Source organism: Carcharodon carcharias, chromosome 2, assembly GCF_017639515.1.
Source record: "Carcharodon carcharias isolate sCarCar2 chromosome 2, sCarCar2.pri, whole genome shotgun sequence".
In the NCBI taxonomy this organism is placed as follows: domain Eukaryota; kingdom Metazoa; phylum Chordata; class Chondrichthyes; order Lamniformes; family Lamnidae; genus Carcharodon; species Carcharodon carcharias.
Window position 1 is genome coordinate 35,306,020 of NC_054468.1, and position 19,223 is coordinate 35,325,242.

At 37.5% G+C, this 19,223-nt stretch overlaps 1 protein-coding gene across 1 annotated transcript in view; it reads right to left on the minus strand.

The window, feature by feature from the left end:
* Nucleotides 1–19,223, minus strand: part of LOC121287210 (uncharacterized threonine-rich GPI-anchored glycoprotein PJ4664.02-like) — a 248,842-nt gene that overhangs the window by 49,573 nt on the left and 180,046 nt on the right. The window contains exons 93-111 of the mRNA XM_041204885.1: nt 18,433–18,558; nt 17,968–18,093; nt 17,267–17,392; nt 15,725–15,850; nt 15,260–15,385; nt 14,559–14,684; nt 13,035–13,160; nt 12,572–12,697; nt 11,876–12,001; nt 10,356–10,481; nt 9,892–10,017; nt 7,203–7,328; nt 6,502–6,627; nt 4,977–5,102; nt 4,512–4,637; nt 3,802–3,927; nt 2,266–2,391; nt 1,803–1,928; nt 1,094–1,219 (exon numbers count right to left, since the gene is read on the minus strand). Coding sequence (XP_041060819.1) covers nt 1,094–1,219; nt 1,803–1,928; nt 2,266–2,391; nt 3,802–3,927; nt 4,512–4,637; nt 4,977–5,102; nt 6,502–6,627; nt 7,203–7,328; nt 9,892–10,017; nt 10,356–10,481; nt 11,876–12,001; nt 12,572–12,697; nt 13,035–13,160; nt 14,559–14,684; nt 15,260–15,385; nt 15,725–15,850; nt 17,267–17,392; nt 17,968–18,093; nt 18,433–18,558 — 2,394 coding nt within the window. The remainder of the gene's footprint in view (nt 1–1,093; nt 1,220–1,802; nt 1,929–2,265; nt 2,392–3,801; nt 3,928–4,511; nt 4,638–4,976; nt 5,103–6,501; nt 6,628–7,202; nt 7,329–9,891; nt 10,018–10,355; nt 10,482–11,875; nt 12,002–12,571; nt 12,698–13,034; nt 13,161–14,558; nt 14,685–15,259; nt 15,386–15,724; nt 15,851–17,266; nt 17,393–17,967; nt 18,094–18,432; nt 18,559–19,223) is intronic.

A 19,223-nucleotide genomic window follows, 5' to 3' on the forward strand; every position in this document is an offset into this window, starting at 1 on the left:
AAGACCATAAGTGCAAAGTGCAAGCCGTTTATCAGAAATTGGGGAACTTTTTAACAATCTCCGAGTAATGACTGCTTTACTCCAACAAAACATTCTGCTGCCAGAAGATCCCTAATGTGTTGTGGCACAGATTATTGTCATGATCCATTCATTTTCTAATTCTGAATGAACAATGTATTATTTGCTTCAAACCATAAAGATTTGCGCTTAAACATTTCAGACCATCACAAAGCGAAGATTTTGGTCCTGTTGGATGGCAACAGCCTGTAAAGCTTCCATTTGAATTGGCGAAGATTTGTTGACATCTTGATGTGTTGATTGCACATTCATCGATACTTATAGAAAAAAGTCTATTTGTGGTTGCGTCAGGGGTCGTTGTTCCTGCCTTTTGCTCATCACCACAAGCTCAGGTCAGGGTCACATGCTCCAAGGTATGAGCCAAGGCCAAGAGCATAAGCAGCAAATTCCAGTGATGACGACGAAAGAACTAGAACATCATAGGCAAGGGCTGATTCTCAAAATACATTCTATGAAGAGGACTTGAGTTTCTAAGTTCACACGAGGTAGGCAATTGGAAAACATCTCAAATATTAATTTCCATTTGCTCAATCATCAATGAAATTGAAAATGGGCATTTTTTCGGATCAATGGAAGGGGAAAGTGCTAGCATGCAAGCTGTGCAGAAATGAGCAATGATCTCAGACAGATCACAATGACTAATGTATTGATTCTCTTGGTTAGGACATTCTGCTGCTGCCCTCAACAAACTACAACATTCCTACCACCATGGATGCAAAACAACCAGGATCCCTTGCTCATGGCAAGTCCAGAAGTGCAAAGTTGATCCAAAATTCCTAATCCTACATGTAATATCATTGTAGACTATCAATTTAACACAATGGAGACCACAATGTACAATCAACATATAATGATTGCATACAGACATAGATTATTGTCGTCAAATTCCGAGTGATTTTTTCATCAAGTAACACAAAGAGCTTCTTGATAGCTATTTATTATTAGGAGCAGTTGAATGCAGAGTAATATGCCAATCATCAGTTTGTTAGAATCTGCATGTTTGAAGTTTGCCTACCATCACAATGAGAAGTGTTTGTCACATTGGTGCTAAATCCAGGATGGCAACTGCAATTGAAACCTCCAATTGTATTGGTGCAGATTTGTTGACAGGTTGATGTGTTGATTGCACATTCATCAATATCTGCACAAAAAAGTCCAATCAATCCTCACTCAGTTTGATTAAAATAAGCCAATACATTGACAAGTTAAATCACATATTTGCAACACTTCCTTTTGGATTCTCGCCTGATTAACATATCCATGATTCAACAACAATATTATAAAAGACATCTTGCAAATATGGCATATCTCATTACAAAGCATTACTACACATATTGTCAGCTTTCTATTATTAAAATATTACGGTGCACCAAATCTTTGCATGAAGCCAATTTGCAATGTACTGACAGCTGTTCAGTGAAACATAATTCAAAAGTCATCAATTGCAGTGATTAAAAGCAAAATAATGCAGATGCTGCAAATCTGAAACAAAAACATAAATAGCTGAATAAACTCAACAGGTCTGACAGCATATGTGGAGAGGCACTTAGAGTTAATGTTTCGGGTCCGTATGAGCCTGCATCAGAATGAAGAGAAATGTGACGAGTCATACGGACTCGAAACGTCAACTCTCTCTTCTTCCACACAGATGTTGTCAGACCTGTGAGATTTTGCATCTATTTTTGCTTTTATTGCCTTAGTCTGATTGTTTGAAGGTTGACTACCATCACAAAGAGAAGTGTTTGTCACATTGGTGCTAAATCCAGGATCGCAACTGCAGTTGAAGCTTCCAATTGTATTGGTGCAGATTTGTTGACAGGTTGATGTGTTGGTTGTACATTCATCAACATCTGCAAAACAATGTCCAATTATTCCTCACTCAGTTTGATTGACATGAAAGCAGGCATTGGCATCTTAAATCACACGTTTGCAACAATTACTTTTGAATTGTATAATATTCAACATTTCTCAAATTCAAATGCAATATCATCAGTGACATCTTCCAAATACAAAATAGACTTTAATACAGTGCTACTAAACATATTATTTAGCTACTGATTATTTAGTTACTAAGCACCTAGTCTTGCTTGAAGCCAATTAGATTTGCAATATAGTGATAGATGTTTGATGAAGCGCGGTTCACAAACAATTAATAACAGAGAATCTGTTTATGTGAAGAGTGCCTACCATCACAAAGAGAAGTATTTGTAACATTGGTGGTAAACCCAGGACGACAGCTGCAATTGAAGCTTCCAATTGTATTGGTACAGATTTGATGACAGGTTGATGTGTTGGTTGCACATTCATCAATATCTGCAAGAAATATATCAAATTATCCCTTGCTTAGTTGATTCACATTTGACTATACATTCTCGCATGTTTTCAATACATCCTTCTAGCAACTATAATGTTGGTTTACTCTGTATTTCAAGAGCAATATATTTAGTTTCACTTCTCCGTCAAATATAACAGCTGATCATGTAATGGCAAAATTATGGTACTTCTGTGCTTGGCCATGAGACTTTTCTTCTTGGCTCTCCAATCTACAATGTTACAGCTACTTAGTAGGCTTAGGCTCAACGATGTTAAATAATGGCAAGTCCAGAAGTGCAAAGTGCAGTCCGTTTATCAGAAATTGGGGAACTTTTTAACAATCTCCGAGTAATGACTGCTTTTCTCCAACACAACATTCTGCTGCCAGAAGATACCTATTGTGTTGTGGCACAGATTATTGTCGTGATCCATTCATTTTCTGATTCTGAATGAGCCATGTATTATTTGCTTCAACCCATAAAGATTTGCGCTTAAATATTTCAGAACATCACAAAGTGAAGATTTTGGTCTTGTTGGTGCTTAAGACTGGATGGCAACAGCATATAAAGCTCCCATTTGTATTGGTGAAGATTTGTTGACATCTTGATGTGTTGATAGCACATTCATCGATACTTGTAGAAAAAAGTGTATTTGTGGTTGCGTCACTGCAGACCTCCGGGGTCGTTGTGCCTGCATTTTGCTCATCACCCCACGCTCAGGTCAGGGTCACATGCTCCAAGGTATGAGCCAAGGCCATCAGCATAGGCAGCAAATTCCAGTGATGATGACGAAAGAACGAAAACATCATAGGCAAGGGCTGATTCTCAATATATATTCTATGAAGAGGACTTGAGTTTCTAAATTCACACAAAGTAGGCAATGGGAAACCATCCCAAATATTAATTTCCAAAGTCATATTGCTCAATGATCCATGAAATTGAAAATGGGCATTTCTTCCTATCAAAGGAAGAGGATAGTGCAAGACTCCAAGCTGTGCAGAAATGAGAAATGATCTCAGACAGATCACAATGAATAACGAATTGATTCTCTTGGTCAGGACATTCTGCTGCTGCCTTCAAACTAACAACAACATTCCTACCACCATGGATGCAAAACAAGAAGGATCACTTTCTCATGGCAAGTCCAGAAGTGCAAAGTTGATCCAAAATTCCTAATCCTACATGTAATATCATTGTAGTCTATCAGTTTAACACAATGGAAACCACAATGTGCAATCAACATATAATGATTGCAAACAGACATAGATTATTGTCATCAAATTCCGAGTGATTTTTGCGTCAAGTAACACAAAGAGTTTCTTGAAAACTGTTTATCATAAGGAGCAGTTGAACGCAAAGTGATACGCAAATCATCAGTTTGTCACAATCTGCATGTTTGAAGGTTGCCTACCATCACAATGAGAAGTGTTTGTCAGGTTGGTGCTAAATCCGGGATGGCAACTGCAATTGAAGCTTCCAATTATATTCGTGCAGATTTGTTGACAGGTTGATGTGTTGATTGCACATTCATCTACTTCTGCACAAAAAAGTCTAATCAATCCTCACTCAGTTTGATTAAAATAAGCCAATATATTAACAATTTAAATCACATGTTTGCAACACTTCCTTTTGGATTCTATCATGATTAACACATCCATGATTCAACAACAATATTATAAAAGACATCTTCCAAATATGGCATATCTCATTACAAAGCATTACTACATATATTGTCAGCATTCTATTATTGAAATATTACGGAGCACCAATTCTTTGCGTGAAGCCAATTAGCAATGTAATGATAGCTGTTCAGAGAAACACAATTCACAAATCATCAACTGCGGTGATCAAAAGCAAAATAATGCAGATGCTGGAAGTCTGAAACAAAAACATAAATAGCTGGATAAACTCAACAGGTCTGACATCATATGTGCAGAGGAAGTCAGAGTTAACGTTTCGAGTCCGTATGAGTCTTCATCAGAATGAAGAGAAATGTGACGAGTCATACGAACTCGAATCATTAACTCTGTCTTCTTCCCCACAGATGTTGTCAGACCTGCTGAGTTTTTGCATCTATTTTTGCTTTTATTGCAGGGGTCTGATTGTTTGAAGGTTGCCTACCATTACAAAGAGAAGTGTTTGTCACATTGGTGCCAAATCCAGGATCGCAACTGCAATTGAAGCCTCCAATTGTATTGGTGCAGATTTGTTGACAGGTTGATGTGTTGGTTGCACATTCATCAATATCTGCAAAACAATGTCCAATTATTCCTCACTCAGTTTGATTGACATGAAAGCAGACATTGGCAACTTAAATCACATGATTGCAACATTTACTTTTGAATTGTATAATATTCAACATTTCTCAAATTCAACTGCAATATCATCAGTGACACCTTCCAATATAAAATACCCCTTCATAAAGCGCTGCTAAACATATTATTTAGCTTGTGATAATTTAGTTACTAAGGAACACCAAGTCTTGCATGAAGCCAATGAGATTTGCAATATAGTGATAGATGTTGGATAAAGCGCAATTGACAAACAATCAATAACAGAGAATCTGTTTATGTGAAGAGTGCCTACCATCACAAAGAGAAGCGTTTGTAACATTGGTGGTAAACCCAGGACGGCAACTGCAATTGAAGCTTCCAATTGTATTGGTACAGATTTGATGACAGGTTGATGTGTTGGTTGCACATTCATCAATATCTGCAAGAATTATATCAAATTATTCCTTGCTCAGTTGATTCACATTTCACCACACAGTTTCACGTGTTTTCAACACATCCTTCTAGCCTCTCTAATGTTGTTTTTCTTGTATTTGAAGAGCAATATATTTAGTTTCACTTCTCCGTCAAATATAACAGCTGGCCAGATAATGGCTAAATTATTGTACTGTTGTTTTTGGCCATGAGACCATGTTTCTGTGCTCTCTAACCTGCAACGTGACAGCCACTTAGTAGGCTTAGGCTCAACGATGTTAAATAATTGCAAATCAAGAAGTCCAAATTTCGGGCTGTTTATCAGAAATTGGGCAACATTTTAACAATCTCTTAGCAATGATGGCTTAACTCCAACACAACATTCTGCTGCCAGAAGAACCTTATTGTGATGTGGCACAGATTATTGTTGTGATCCATTCATTTTCTAATTCTGAATGAGCCATGTATTATTTGCTTCAACCAATAAAGATTTGCGCTTAAACATTTCAGACCATCACAAATCGAAGATTTTGGTGCTGAAGTCTGGATAGCAACAGCATTGTAAAGCTCCCATTTGTATGGCACAGATTTGTTGACATCTTGATATGTTGATTGCACATTCAGCGATACTTGTAGAAAAAAGTCTATTTGTGGCTGTGTCATTGCAGACCTCAGGGGTGGTTGTGCCTGCCCTTTTGCTCATCACCCCAGGTTCTGGTCAGGGTCACATGCTCCAAGGTATGAGCCAAGGCCATCGGCATAATCAGCAAATTCCAGTGCTGATGGCGAAAGAACTAGAACACCATAGGCAAGGGCTGATTCTCAATATCCATTCTATGAAGAGTACTTGAGTTTCTAAATTCACACGAGGTAGGCAATGGGAAAAGACCTCAAATATTAATTTCCAAAGTCATATTGCTCAATGATCAATGAAATTGAAAATGGGCATTTCTTCCAGTCAATGGAAGAGGAAAGCGTAAGACACCAAGCTGTGCAGAAATGAGAAATGCTGTCAGACAGATCACAAGGACCAATGTATTGATTCTCTTGGTCAGGACATTCTGCTACTGCCCTCAACAAACTACAACATTCCTAAAATCAAGGAAACAAAACAACGACGATCCCTTCCTCATGGCAAGTCCAGAAGGGCAAAGTTGATCCAAAAATCCTAATCCAACATGTAATATCATTGTATTCTATGCATTTAACATAATGGAAACCACAATGTGCAATCAACATATAATGATTGCATAAAAACATAGATTATTGTCATCAACCTCTTAGTTTTTCTTTGTCAAGTAACACAAAGAGCTTCTTGATAGCCATCTAGCATTAGGAGCACTTGGATGCAGCGTGATACGCCAATCATCAGTTTGTGAAAATCTGAAAGTTTGAAGGTTGCCTACCATCACAATGAGAAGTGTTTGTCACATTGGTGCTAAATCCAGGATGGCAACTGCAATTGAATCTTCCAATTGTATTGGTGCAGATTTGTTGACAGGTTGATGTGTTGATTGCACATTCATCAATATCTGCACAAAATAGTCTAATCAATGCTCACTCAGTTTGATTAAAATACATTGACAATTTAAACCACAAGTTTGCAACACTTCCTTTTGGATTCCATCGTGATTAACACATCCATGATTCAACAACAATTTTATAAAAGATAACTTCCAAATATGACATATCTCATTACAAAGCATTACTACATATATTGTCAGCTTCTTATTATTAATTATTACGGTGCACCAAGACTTTGCGTGAAGACAATTAGCAATCTTCTAATAGCTGTTCAGTGAAACGCAATTCACAAATCATCAATTGCAGAGATCAAAAGCAAAATACTGCAAATGATGGAAGTCTGAAAAAAAAACATAAATAGCTGATTAAATTCAACAGGTCTGACAGCATATGTGGAGAGGCAGTTAGAGTTAACGTTTCGAGTCCGTATGAGTCTTCATCAGAATGAAGAGAAATGTGACGAGTCATACGAACTCGAATCATTAACTCTGTCTTCTTCCCCACAGATGTTGTCAGACCTGCTGAGTTTTTGCATCTATTTTTGCTTTTATTGCAGGGGTCTGATTGTTTGAAGGTTGCCTACCATTACAAAGAGAAGTGTTTGTCACATTGGTGCCAAATCCAGGATCGCAACTGCAATTGAAGCTTCCAATTGTATTGGTGCAGATTTGTTGACAGGTTGATGTGTTGGCTGCACATTCATCAATATCTGCAAAACAATGTCCAATTATTCCTCATTCAGTTTGATTGACATGAAAGCAGGCATTGGCAACTTAAATCACATGTTTGCAACACTTACTTTTGAATTGTATAATATTCAACATTTCTCAAATTCAACTGCAATATCATCAGTCACACCTTCCAATACAAAATATCCCTTCATAAAGCGCTACTGAACATATTATTTAGCTTGTGATAATTTAGTTACTAAGGAACACCAAGTATTGCATGAAGCCAATGAGATTTGCAATATATTGATAGATGTTGGATAAAGCACATTTCACACACAATCAATAACAGAGAATCTGTTTATGTGAAGAGTGCCTACTATCACAAAGAGAAGCGTTTGTAACATTGGTGGTAAACCCAGGACGGCAACTGCAATTGAAACTTCCAATTGTATTGCTACAGACTTGATGACAGGTTGATGTGTTGGTTGCACATTCATCAAGATCTGCAAGAAATATATCAAATTATTCCTTGCTCAGTTGATTCACATTTCACCATACAGTTTCACGTGTTTTCAACACATCCTTCTAGCCTCTCTAATGTTGTTTTTCTTGTACTTGAAGAGCAATATATTTAGTTTCACTTCTCCGTCAAATATAACAACTGGCCATAAAATGGCTAAATCATTGTACTGTTGTTTTTGGCCATGAGACCATGTTTCTGTGCTCTTTAACCTGCAACATGACAGCCACTTAGTAGGCTTAGGTTCAACAATGTTAAATAATGGCAAATCCAGAAGTGCAAATTTCAGGCCGTTTATCAGAAATTGGGCAACATTTTAACAATCTCTTAGCAATGATGGCTTAACTCCAACACAACATTCTGCTGCCAGAGGATCCCTATTGTGATGTGGCACAGATCATTGTTGTGATCCATTCATTTTCTAATTCTGAATGAGCCATATATTATTTGCTTCAACCCATAAAGGTTTGCGCTTAAACATTTCAGACCATCACAAGGCGAAGATTTTGGTGCTGAAGTCTGGGTGGCAGCATTGTAAAGCTCCCATTTGTATGGCACAGATTTGTTGACATCTTGATATGTTGATTGCACATTCAGCGATACATGTAGAAAAAAGTCTATTTGTGGTTGTGACATTGCAGACCTCAGGGGTGGTTGTGCCTGCCCTTTTGCTCATCACCCCAGGTTCTGGTCAGGGTCACATGCTCCAAGGTATGAGACAAGGCCATCAGCATAAGCAGCAAATTCCAGTGGTGATGGCGAAAGAACTAGAACACCATAGGCAAGGGCTGATTCTCAATATCCATTCTATGAAGAGGACTTGAGTTTCTAAATTCACATGAGGTAGGCAAAGGGAAAAAAACCTCATATATTAATTTCCAAAGTCATATTGCTCAATGATCAATGAAATTGAAAATGGGCATTTCTTCCAGTCAATGGAAGAGGAAAGTGTAAGACTCAAAGCTGTGCAGAAATGAGTGATGCGCTCAGACAGATCACAACGACTAATGTATTGATTCTCTTGGTCAGTATATTCTGCTGCTACCCTCAACAAACTACAACATTCCTATCATCATGGATGCAAAACAATGAGGATCCCTTGCTCATGGCAAGTCCAGAAGTGCAAAGTTGATCCACAAATCCTAATCCTACATGTAATATCATTGTATTCCATCAAATTAACATAATGGAAACCACAATGTGCAATCAACAAATAATGATTGCATAAAAACATAGATTATTGTCATCAACCTCTTAGTTTTTCTTTGTCAAGTAACACAAAGAGCTTCTTGATGACCATCTAGCATTAGGAGCAGTTGGGTGCAGCGTGATACGCCAATCATCAGTTTGTGAGAATCTGCATGTTTGAAGTTTGCCTACCATCACAATGAGAAGTGTTTGTCACATTGGTGCTAAATCCAGGATGGCAACTGCAATTGAAGCTTCCAATTGTATTGGTGCAGATTTGTTGACAGGCTGACGTGCTGGTTGCACATTCATCAATATCTGCACAAAAAAGTCTAATCAATCCTCACTCAGTTTGATTAAAATACATTGACTATTTAAATCACATGTTTGCAACACTTCCTTTTGGATTCCATCATGATTAACACATTCATGATTCAACAACAACTTTATAAAAGACATCTTCCAAATATGGTATATCTCATTACAAAGCATTACTACATATATTGTCAGCTTCTTATTATTAATTATTACGGTGCACCAAGACTTTGCGTGAAGACAATTAGCAATCTTCTGATAGCTGTTCAGTGAAAAGCAATTCACAAATCATCAATTGCAGGGATCAAAAGCAAAATACTGCAAATGCTGGAAGTCTGAAACAAAAACATAAATAGCTGATTAAACTCAACAGGTCTGACAGCATATTTGGAGAGGCAGTTAGAGTTAACGTTTCGAGTCCATATGAGTCTTCATCAGAATGAAGAGAAATGTGACGAGTCATACGGACTCGAATCATTAACTCTGTCTTCTTCCTCACAGATGTTGTCAGACCTGCTGAGTTTTTGCATCTATTTTTGCTTTTATTGCAGGGGTCTGATTGTTTGAAGGTTGCCTACCATTACAAAGAGAAGTGTTTGTCACATTGGTGCCAAATCCAGGATCGCAACTGCAATTGAAGCTTCCAATTGTATTGGTGCAGATTTGTTGACAGGTTAATGTGTTGGTTGCACATTCATCAATATCTGCAAAACAATGTCCAATTATTCCTCACTCAGTTTGATTGACATGAAAGGAGGCATTGGCAACTTAATTCACATGTTTGCAACACTTACTTTTGGATTGTATAATATTCAACATTTCTCAAATTCAACTGCAATATCATCAGTGACAACTTCCAATACAAAATATCCCTTCATAAAGCGCCACTAAACATATTATTTAGCTTGTGATAATTTAGTTACTAAGGAACACCAAGTCTTGCATGAAGCCAATGAGATTTGCAATATATTGATAGATGTTGGATAAAGCGCAATTCACAAACAGTCAATAACAGAGAATTTGTTTTGTGAAGAGTGCCTACCATCACAAAGTGAAGTGTTTGTAACATTGGTGGTAAACCCAGGACGGCAACTGCAAATGAAGCTTCCAATTGTATTGGTACAGATTTGATGACAGGTTGATGTGTTGGTTGCACATTCATCAAGATCTGCAAGAAATATATCAAATTATTCCTTGCTAAGTTGATTCACATTTCACCATACAGTTTCACGTGTTTTCAACTCATCCTTCTAGCCGTTACAATGTTGTTTTTCTTGAATTTGAAGAGCAATATATTTAGTTTCACTTCTCCTTCAAATATAACAGCTCGCCATATAATGGCTAATTTATTGTATTCTTGTTTTTGGCCAAGAGACATTTCTTCTGTGACCTCTAACCTACAATGTTACAGCTACTTAGTAGGTATTGGCACAACAATTTTAAATAATGTCAAATCCAGAATTGCAAAATACAAGCAGTTTATCACCAATTGGGGAACTATTTAACAATCTCCTATTAATGACTGCTCTACTCCAACACAACATTCTGTTGCCAGAAGGTCCCTATGTGTTGTGGCACAGATTATAGTCGTGATCCATTCATTTTCTAATTCTGAATGAGCCATGTATTATTCGGCTCATCCCATAAAGATTTGCGCTTAAACATTTCAGACCATCACAAATGAAGATTTTGGTGCTAAAGACTGGATGGCAACAGCATGTAAAGCTTCCAATTGTATTGGTACAGAATTGTTGACATCTTGATGTGTTGATTGCACACTCAGCGATACTTGTAGAAAAAGTCTATTTGTGGTTGTGTCATTGCAGACCTCAGGGGTGGTTGTGCCTGCCCTTTTGCTCATCACCCCAGGTTCTGGTCAGGGTCACATGCTCCAAGGCATGAGCCAAGGCCATCAGCATAAGCAGCAAATTCCAGTGGTGACGGCGAAAGAACAAGAACACCATAGGCAAGGGCTGATTCTCAATATCCATTCTATGAAGAGGACTTGAGTTTCTAAATTCACGAGGTAGGCAATGGGAAAACACCTCATATATTAATTTCCAAAGTCATATTGCTCAATGATCAATGAAATTGAAAATGGGTATTTCTTCCAGTCAATGGAAGAGGAAAGTGTAAGACTCAAAGCTGTGCAGAAATGAGTGATGCGCTCAGACAGATCACAACGACTAATGTATTGATTCTCTTGGTCAGGATATTCTGCTGCTACCCTCAACAAACTACAACATTCCTATCATCATGGATGCAAAACAATGAGGATCCCTTGCTCATGGCAAGTCCAGAAGTGCAAAGTTGATCCACAAATCCTAATCCTACATGTCATATCATTGTATTCCATCAAATTAACATAATGGAAACCACAATGTGCAATCAACATATAATGATTGCATAAAAACATAGATTATTGTCATCAACCTCTTAGTTTTTCTTTGTCAAGTAACACAAAGAGCTTCTTGATGGCCATTTAGCATTAGGAGCAGTTGGGTGCAGCGTGATACGCCAATCATCAGTTTGTGAGAATCTGCAAGTTTGAAATTTGCCTACCATCACAATGAGAAGTGTTTGTCACATTGGTGCTAAATCCAGGATGGCAACTGCAATTGAAGCTTCCAATTGTATTGGTGCAGATTTGTTGACAGGTTGATGTGTTGGTTGCACATTCATCAATATCTGCACAAAAAAGTCTAATCAATCCTCACTCAGTTTGATTAAAATACATTGACTATTTAAATCACATGTTTGAAACACTTCCTTTTGGATTCCATCGTGATTAACACATGATTCAACAACAATTTTATAAAAGACATCTTCCAAATATGGTATATCTCATTACAAAGCATTACTACATATATTGTCAGCTTCTTATTATTAATTATTACGGTGCACCAAGACATTGCGTGAAGACAATTAGCAATCTCTGATAGCTGTTCAGTTAAACGCAATTCACAAATCATCAATTGCAGGGATCAAAAGCAAAATACTGCAAATGCTGGAAGTCTGAGAAAAAAACATAAATAGCTGAATAAACACAACAGGTCTGACAGCATATGTGGAGAGGCAGTTAGAGTTAACGTTTCGAGTCCATATGAGTCTTCAGCAGAATGAAGAGAAATGTGACGAGTCATACGGACTCGAATCATTAACTCTGTCTTCTTCCTCACAGATGTTGTCAGACCTGCTGAGTTTTTGCATCTATTTTTGCTTTTATTGCAGGGGTCTGATTGTTTGAAGGTTGCCTACCATTACAAAGAGAAGTGTTTGTCACATTGGTGCCAAATCCAGGATCGCAACTGCAATTGAAGCTTCCAATTGTATTGGTGCAGATTTGTTGACAGGTTGATGTGTTGGTTGCACATTCATCAATATCTGCAAAACAATGTCCAATTATTCCTCACTCAGTTTGATTGACATGAAAGCAGGCATTGGCAACTTAAATCACATGTTTGCAACACTTACTTTTGGATTGTATAATATTCAACATTTCTCAAATTCAACTGCAATATCATCATGACACCTTCCAGTACAAAATATCCCTTCATAAAGCGCTATTAAACATATTATTTAGCTTGTGATAATTTAGTTACTAAGCAACACCAAGTCTTGCATGAAGCCAATGAGATTTGCAATATATTGATAGATGTTGGATAAAGCGCAATTCACAAACAATCAATAACAGAGAATCTGTTTTGTGAAGAGTGCCTACCATCACAAAGTGAAGTGTTTGTAACATTGGTGGTAAACCCAGGACGGCAACTGCAATTGAAGCTTCCAATTGTATTGCTACAGATTTGATGACAGGTTGATGTGTTGGTTGCACATTCATCAATATCTGTAAGAAATATATCAAATTATTCCTTGATTAGTTGATTCACATTTCACCATACAGTTTCACGTGTTTTCAACTCATCCTTGTAGCCTTTACAATGTTGTTTTTCTTGAATTTGAAGAGCAATATATTTAGTTTCACTTCTCCTTCAAATATAACAGCTCGCCATATAATGGCTAATTTATTGTATTCTTGTTTTTGGCCAAGAGACATTTCTTCTGTGCTCTCTAACCTACAATGTTACAGCCACTAAGTAGATATTGGCTCAACAATGTTAAATAATGTCAAATCCAGAATTGCAAAATACAATCCGTTTATCAGCAATTGGGGAACTATTTAACAATCTCCTAGTAACGACTGCTCTACGCCAACACAACATTCTGTTGCCAGAAGATCCCTATGTGTTGTGGCACAGATTATAGTCGTGTTCCATTCATTTTCTAATTCTGAATGAGCCATGTATTATTCGGTTCATCCCATAAAGATTTGCGCTTAAACATTTCAGACCATCACAAAGTGAAGATTTTGGTGCTAAAGACTGGATGGCAACAGCATGTAAAGCTTCCAAATGTATTGGTACAGAATTGTTGACATCTTGATGTGTTGATTGCACACTCAGCGATACTTGTAGAAAAAAGTCTATTTGTGGTTGTGTCATTGCAGATCTCAGGGGTGGTTGTGCCTGCCCTTTTGCTCATCACCCCAGGTTCTGGTCAGGGTCACATGCTCCAAGGCATAAGCCAAGGCCATCAGCATAAGCAGCAAATTCCAGTGGTGATGGCGAAAGAATTGGAACACCATAGGCAAGGGCTAATTCTCAATATCCATTCTATGAAGAGGACTTGAGTTTCTAAATTCACATGAGGTAGGCAATGGGAAAACACCTCATATATTAATATCCAAAGTCATATTGCTCAATGATCAATGAAATTGAAAATGGGTATTTCTTCCAGTCAATGGAAGAGGAAAGTGTAAGACTCAAAGCTGTGCAGAAATGAGCGATGCTCTCAGACAGATCACAAGGACTAATGTATTGATTATCTTGGTCAGTATATTCTGCTGCTACCCTCAACAAACTACAACATTCCTATCATCATGGATGCAAAACAATGAGGATCCCTTGCTCATGGCAAGTCCAGAAGTGCAAAGTTGATCCACAAATCCTAATCCTACATGTAATATCATTGTATTCCATCAAATTAACATAATGGAAACCACAATGTGCAATCAACATATAATGATTGCATAAAAACATAGATTATTGTCATCAACCTCTTAGTTTTTCTTTGTCAAGTAACACAAAGAGCTTCTTGATGGCCATCTAGCATTAGGAGCAGTTGGGTGCAGCGTGATACGCCAATCATCAGTTTGTGAGAATCTGCATGTTTGAAGTTTGCCTACCATCACAATGAGAAGTGTTTGTCACATTGGTGCTAAATCCAGGATGGCAACTGCAATTGAAGCTTCCAATTGTATTGGTGCAGATTTGTTGACAGGTTGATGTGCTGGTTGCACATTCATCAATATCTGCACAAAAATGTCTAATCAATCCTCACTCAGTTTGATTAAAATACATTGACTATTTAAATCACATGTTTGAAACACTTCCTTTTGGATTCCATCGTGATTAACACATTCATGATTCAACAACAACTTTATAAAAGACATCTTCCAAATATGGTATATCTCATTACAAAGCATTACTACATATATTGTCAGCTTCTTATTATTAATTATTACGGTGCACCAAGACTTTGCGTGAAGACAATTAGCAATCTTCTGATAGCTGTTCAGTGAAAAGCAATTCACAAATCATCAATTGCAGGGATCAAAAGCAAAATACTGCAAATGCTGGAAGTCTGAAACAAAAACATAAATAGCTGAATAAACTCAACAGGTCTGACAGCATATGTGGAGAGGCAGTTAGAGTTAACGTTTCGAGTCCATATGAGTCTTCATCAGAATGAAGAGAAATGTGACGAGTCATACGGACTCGAATCATTAACTCTGTCTTCTTCCCCACAGATGTTGTCAGACCTGCTGAGTTTTTGCATCTATTTTTGCTTTTATTGCAGGGGTCTGATTGTTTGAAGGTTGCCTACCATTACAAAGAGAAGTGTTTGTCACATTGGTGCCAAATCCAGGATCGCAACTGCAATTGAAGCTTCCAATTGTATTGGTGCAGATTTGTTGACAGGTTGATGTGTTGGTTGCACATTCAACAATATCTGCCAAACAATGTCCAATTATTCCTCACTCAGTTTGATTGACATGAAAGCAGACATTGGGAACTTAAATCACATGTCTGCAACATTTACTTTTGAATTGTATAATATTCAACATTTCTCAAATTCAACTGCAATATTATCAGTGACACCTTCCAATATAAAATATCCCTTCATAAAGCGCTGCTAAACTTATTATTTAGCTTGTGATAATTTAGTTACTAAAGAACACCAAGTCTTGCATGAAGCCAATGAGATTTGCATTATAGTGATAGATGTTGGATAAAGCGCAATTCACAAACAATCAATAACAGAGAATCTGTTTAGTTGAAGAGTGCCTACCATCACAAAAAGAAGCGTTTGTAACATTGGTGGTAAACCCAGGACGGCAACTGCAATTGAAGCTTCCAATTGTATTGCTACAGACTTGATGACAGGTTGATGTGTTGGTTGCACATTCATCAAGATCAGCAAGAAATATATCAAATTATTCCTTGCTCAGTTGATTCACATTTCACCATACAGTTTCACATGTTTTCAACACATCCTTCTAGCCTCTCTAATGTTGTTTTTCTTGTATTTGAAGAGCAATATATTTAGTTTCACTTCTCCGTCAAATATAACAGATGGCCATATAATGGCTAAATTATTGTAGTGTTGTTTTTGGCCATGAGACCATGTTTCTGTGCTCTCTAACCTGCAACGTGACAGCCACTTAGTAGGCTTAGGCTCAACAATGTTAAATAATGGCAAATCCAGAAATGCAAATTTCGGGCTGTTTATCAGAAATTGGGCAACTTTTTAACAATCTCTTAGTAATGATGGCTTAACTCCAACAAAACATTCTGCTGGCAGAAGATCCCTATTGTGATGTGGTACAGATTATTGTTGTGATCCATTCATTTTCTAATTCTGAATGAGCCATGTATTATTTGCTTCAACCCATAAAGATTTGCGCTTAAACATTTCAGACCATCACAAAGCAAAGATTTTGGTGCTGAAGTCTGGATGGCAACAGCATTGTAAAGCTCCCACTTGTGTGGCACAGATTTGTTGACATCTCGATATGTTGATTGCACATTCAGCGATACTTGTAGAAAAAAATCTATTTGTGGTTGTGTCATTGCAGACCTCAGGGGTGGTTGTGCCTGCCGGTTTGCTCATCACCCCAGGTTCTGGTCAGGGTCACATGCTCCAAGGTATGAGCCAAGGCCATCAGCATAAGCAGCAAATTCCAGTGGTGATGGCAAAAGAACTACAACACCATAGGCAAGGGCTGATTCTCAATATCCATTCTATGAAGAGGACTTGAGATTCTAAATTCACACGAGGTAGGCAATGGGAAAAATGTAGGCAATGGGAAAACACCTCAAATATTAATTTCCAAAGTCATATTGCTCAATGATCAATGAAATTGAAAATGGGCATTTCTTCTAGTCAATGGAAGAGCAAAGCGTAAGACACCAAGTTGTGCAGAAATGAGAAATGCTCTCGGACAGATCACAAGGACTAATGTATTGATTCTCTTGGTCAGGACGTTCTTCTGCTGCCCTCAACAAACTACAACATTCCTATCATCATGGATGCAAAACAATGAGGATCCCTTGCTCAGGCAAGTCCAGAAGTGCAAAGTTGGTCTACAAATCCTAATCCTACATGTAATGTCATTGTATTCCATCAAATTAACATAATGGAAACCACAATGTGCAATCAACATATAATGATTGCATAAAAACATAGATTATTGTCATCAACCTCTTAGTGTTTCTTTGTCAAGTAACACAAAGAGCTTCTTGATGGCCATCTAGCATTAGGAGCAGTTGGGTGCAGCGGGATACGCCAATCATCAGTTTGTGAAAATCTGAAAGTTTGAAGGTTGCCTACCATCACAATGAGAAGTGTTTGTCACATTGGTGCTAAATCCAGGATGGCAACTGCAATTGAAGCTTCCAATTGTATTGGTGCAGATTTGTTGACAGGTTGATGTGCTGGTTGCACATTCATCAATATCTGCACAAAAATGTCTAATCAATCCTCACTCAGTTTGATTAAAATACATTGACAATTTAAACCACAAGTTTGCAACACTTCCTTTTGGATTCCATCGTGATTAACACATCCATGATTCAACAACAATTTTATAAAAGATAACTTCCAAATATGACATATCTCATTACAAAGCATTACTACATATATTGTCAGCTTCTTATTATTAATTATTACGGTGCACCAAGACTTTGCGTGAAGACAATTAGCAATCTTCTAATAGCTGTTCAGTGAAACGCAATTCACAAATCATCAATTGCAGAGATCAAAAGCAAAATACTGCAAATGATGGAAGTCTGAAAAAAAAACATAAATAGCTGATTAAATTCAACAGGTCTGACAGCATATGTGGAGAGGCAGTTAGAGTTAACGTTTCGAGTCCGTATGAGTCTTCATCAGAATGAAGAGAAATGTGACGAGTCATACGAACTCGAATCATTAACTCTGTCTTCTTCCCCACAGATGTTGTCAGACCTGCTGAGTTTTTGCATCTATTTTTGCTTTTATTGCAGGGGTCTGATTGTTTGAAGGTTGCCTACCATTACAAAGAGAAGTGTTTGTCACATTGGTGCCAAATCCAGGATCGCAACTGCAATTGAAGCTTCCAATTGTATTGGTGCAGATTTGTTGACAGGTTGATGTGTTGGCTGCACATTCATCAATATCTGCAAAACAATGTCCAATTATTCCTCATTCAGTTTGATTGACATGAAAGCAGGCATTGGCAACTTAAATCACATGTTTGCAACACTTACTTTTGAATTGTATAATATTCAACATTTCTCAAATTCAACTGCAATATCATCAGTCACACCTTCCAATACAAAATATCCCTTCATAAAGCGCTACTGAACATATTATTTAGCTTGTGATAATTTAGTTACTAAGGAACACCAAGTATTGCATGAAGCCAATGAGATTTGCAATATATTGATAGATGTTGGATAAAGCACATTTCACACACAATCAATAACAGAGAATCTGTTTATGTGAAGAGTGCCTACCATCACAAAGAGAAGCGTTTGTAACATTGGTGGTAAACCCAGGACGGCAACTGCAATTGAAACTTCCAATTGTATTGCTACAGACTTGATGACAGGTTGATGTGTTGGTTGCACATTCATCAAGATCTGCAAGAAATATATCAAATTATTCCTTGCTCAGTTGATTCACATTTCACCATACAGTTTCACGTGTTTTCAACACATCCTTCTAGCCTCTCTAATGTTGTTTTTCTTGTACTTGAAGAGCAATATATTTAGTTTCACTTCTCCGTCAAATATAACAACTGGCCATAAAATGGCTAAATCATTGTACTGTTGTTTTTGGCCATGAGACCATGTTTCTGTGCTCTTTAACCTGCAACATGACAGCCACTTAGTAGGCTTAGGTTCAACAATGTTAAATAATGGCAAATCCAGAAGTGCAAATTTCAGGCCGTTTATCAGAAATTGGGCAACATTTTAACAATCTCTTAGCAATGATGGCTTAACTCCAACACAACATTCTGCTGCCAGAGGATCCCTATTGTGATGTGGCACAGATCATTGTTGTGATCCATTCATTTTCTAATTCTGAATGAGCCATATATTATTTGCTTCAACCCATAAAGGTTTGCGCTTAAACATTTCAGACCATCACAAAGCGAAGATTTTGGTGCTGAAGTCTGGGTGGCAGCATTGTAAAGCTCCCATTTGTATGGCACAGATTTGTTGACATCTTGATATGTTGATTGCACATTCAGCGATACATGTAGAAAAAAGTCTATTTGTGGTTGTGACATTGCAGACCTCAG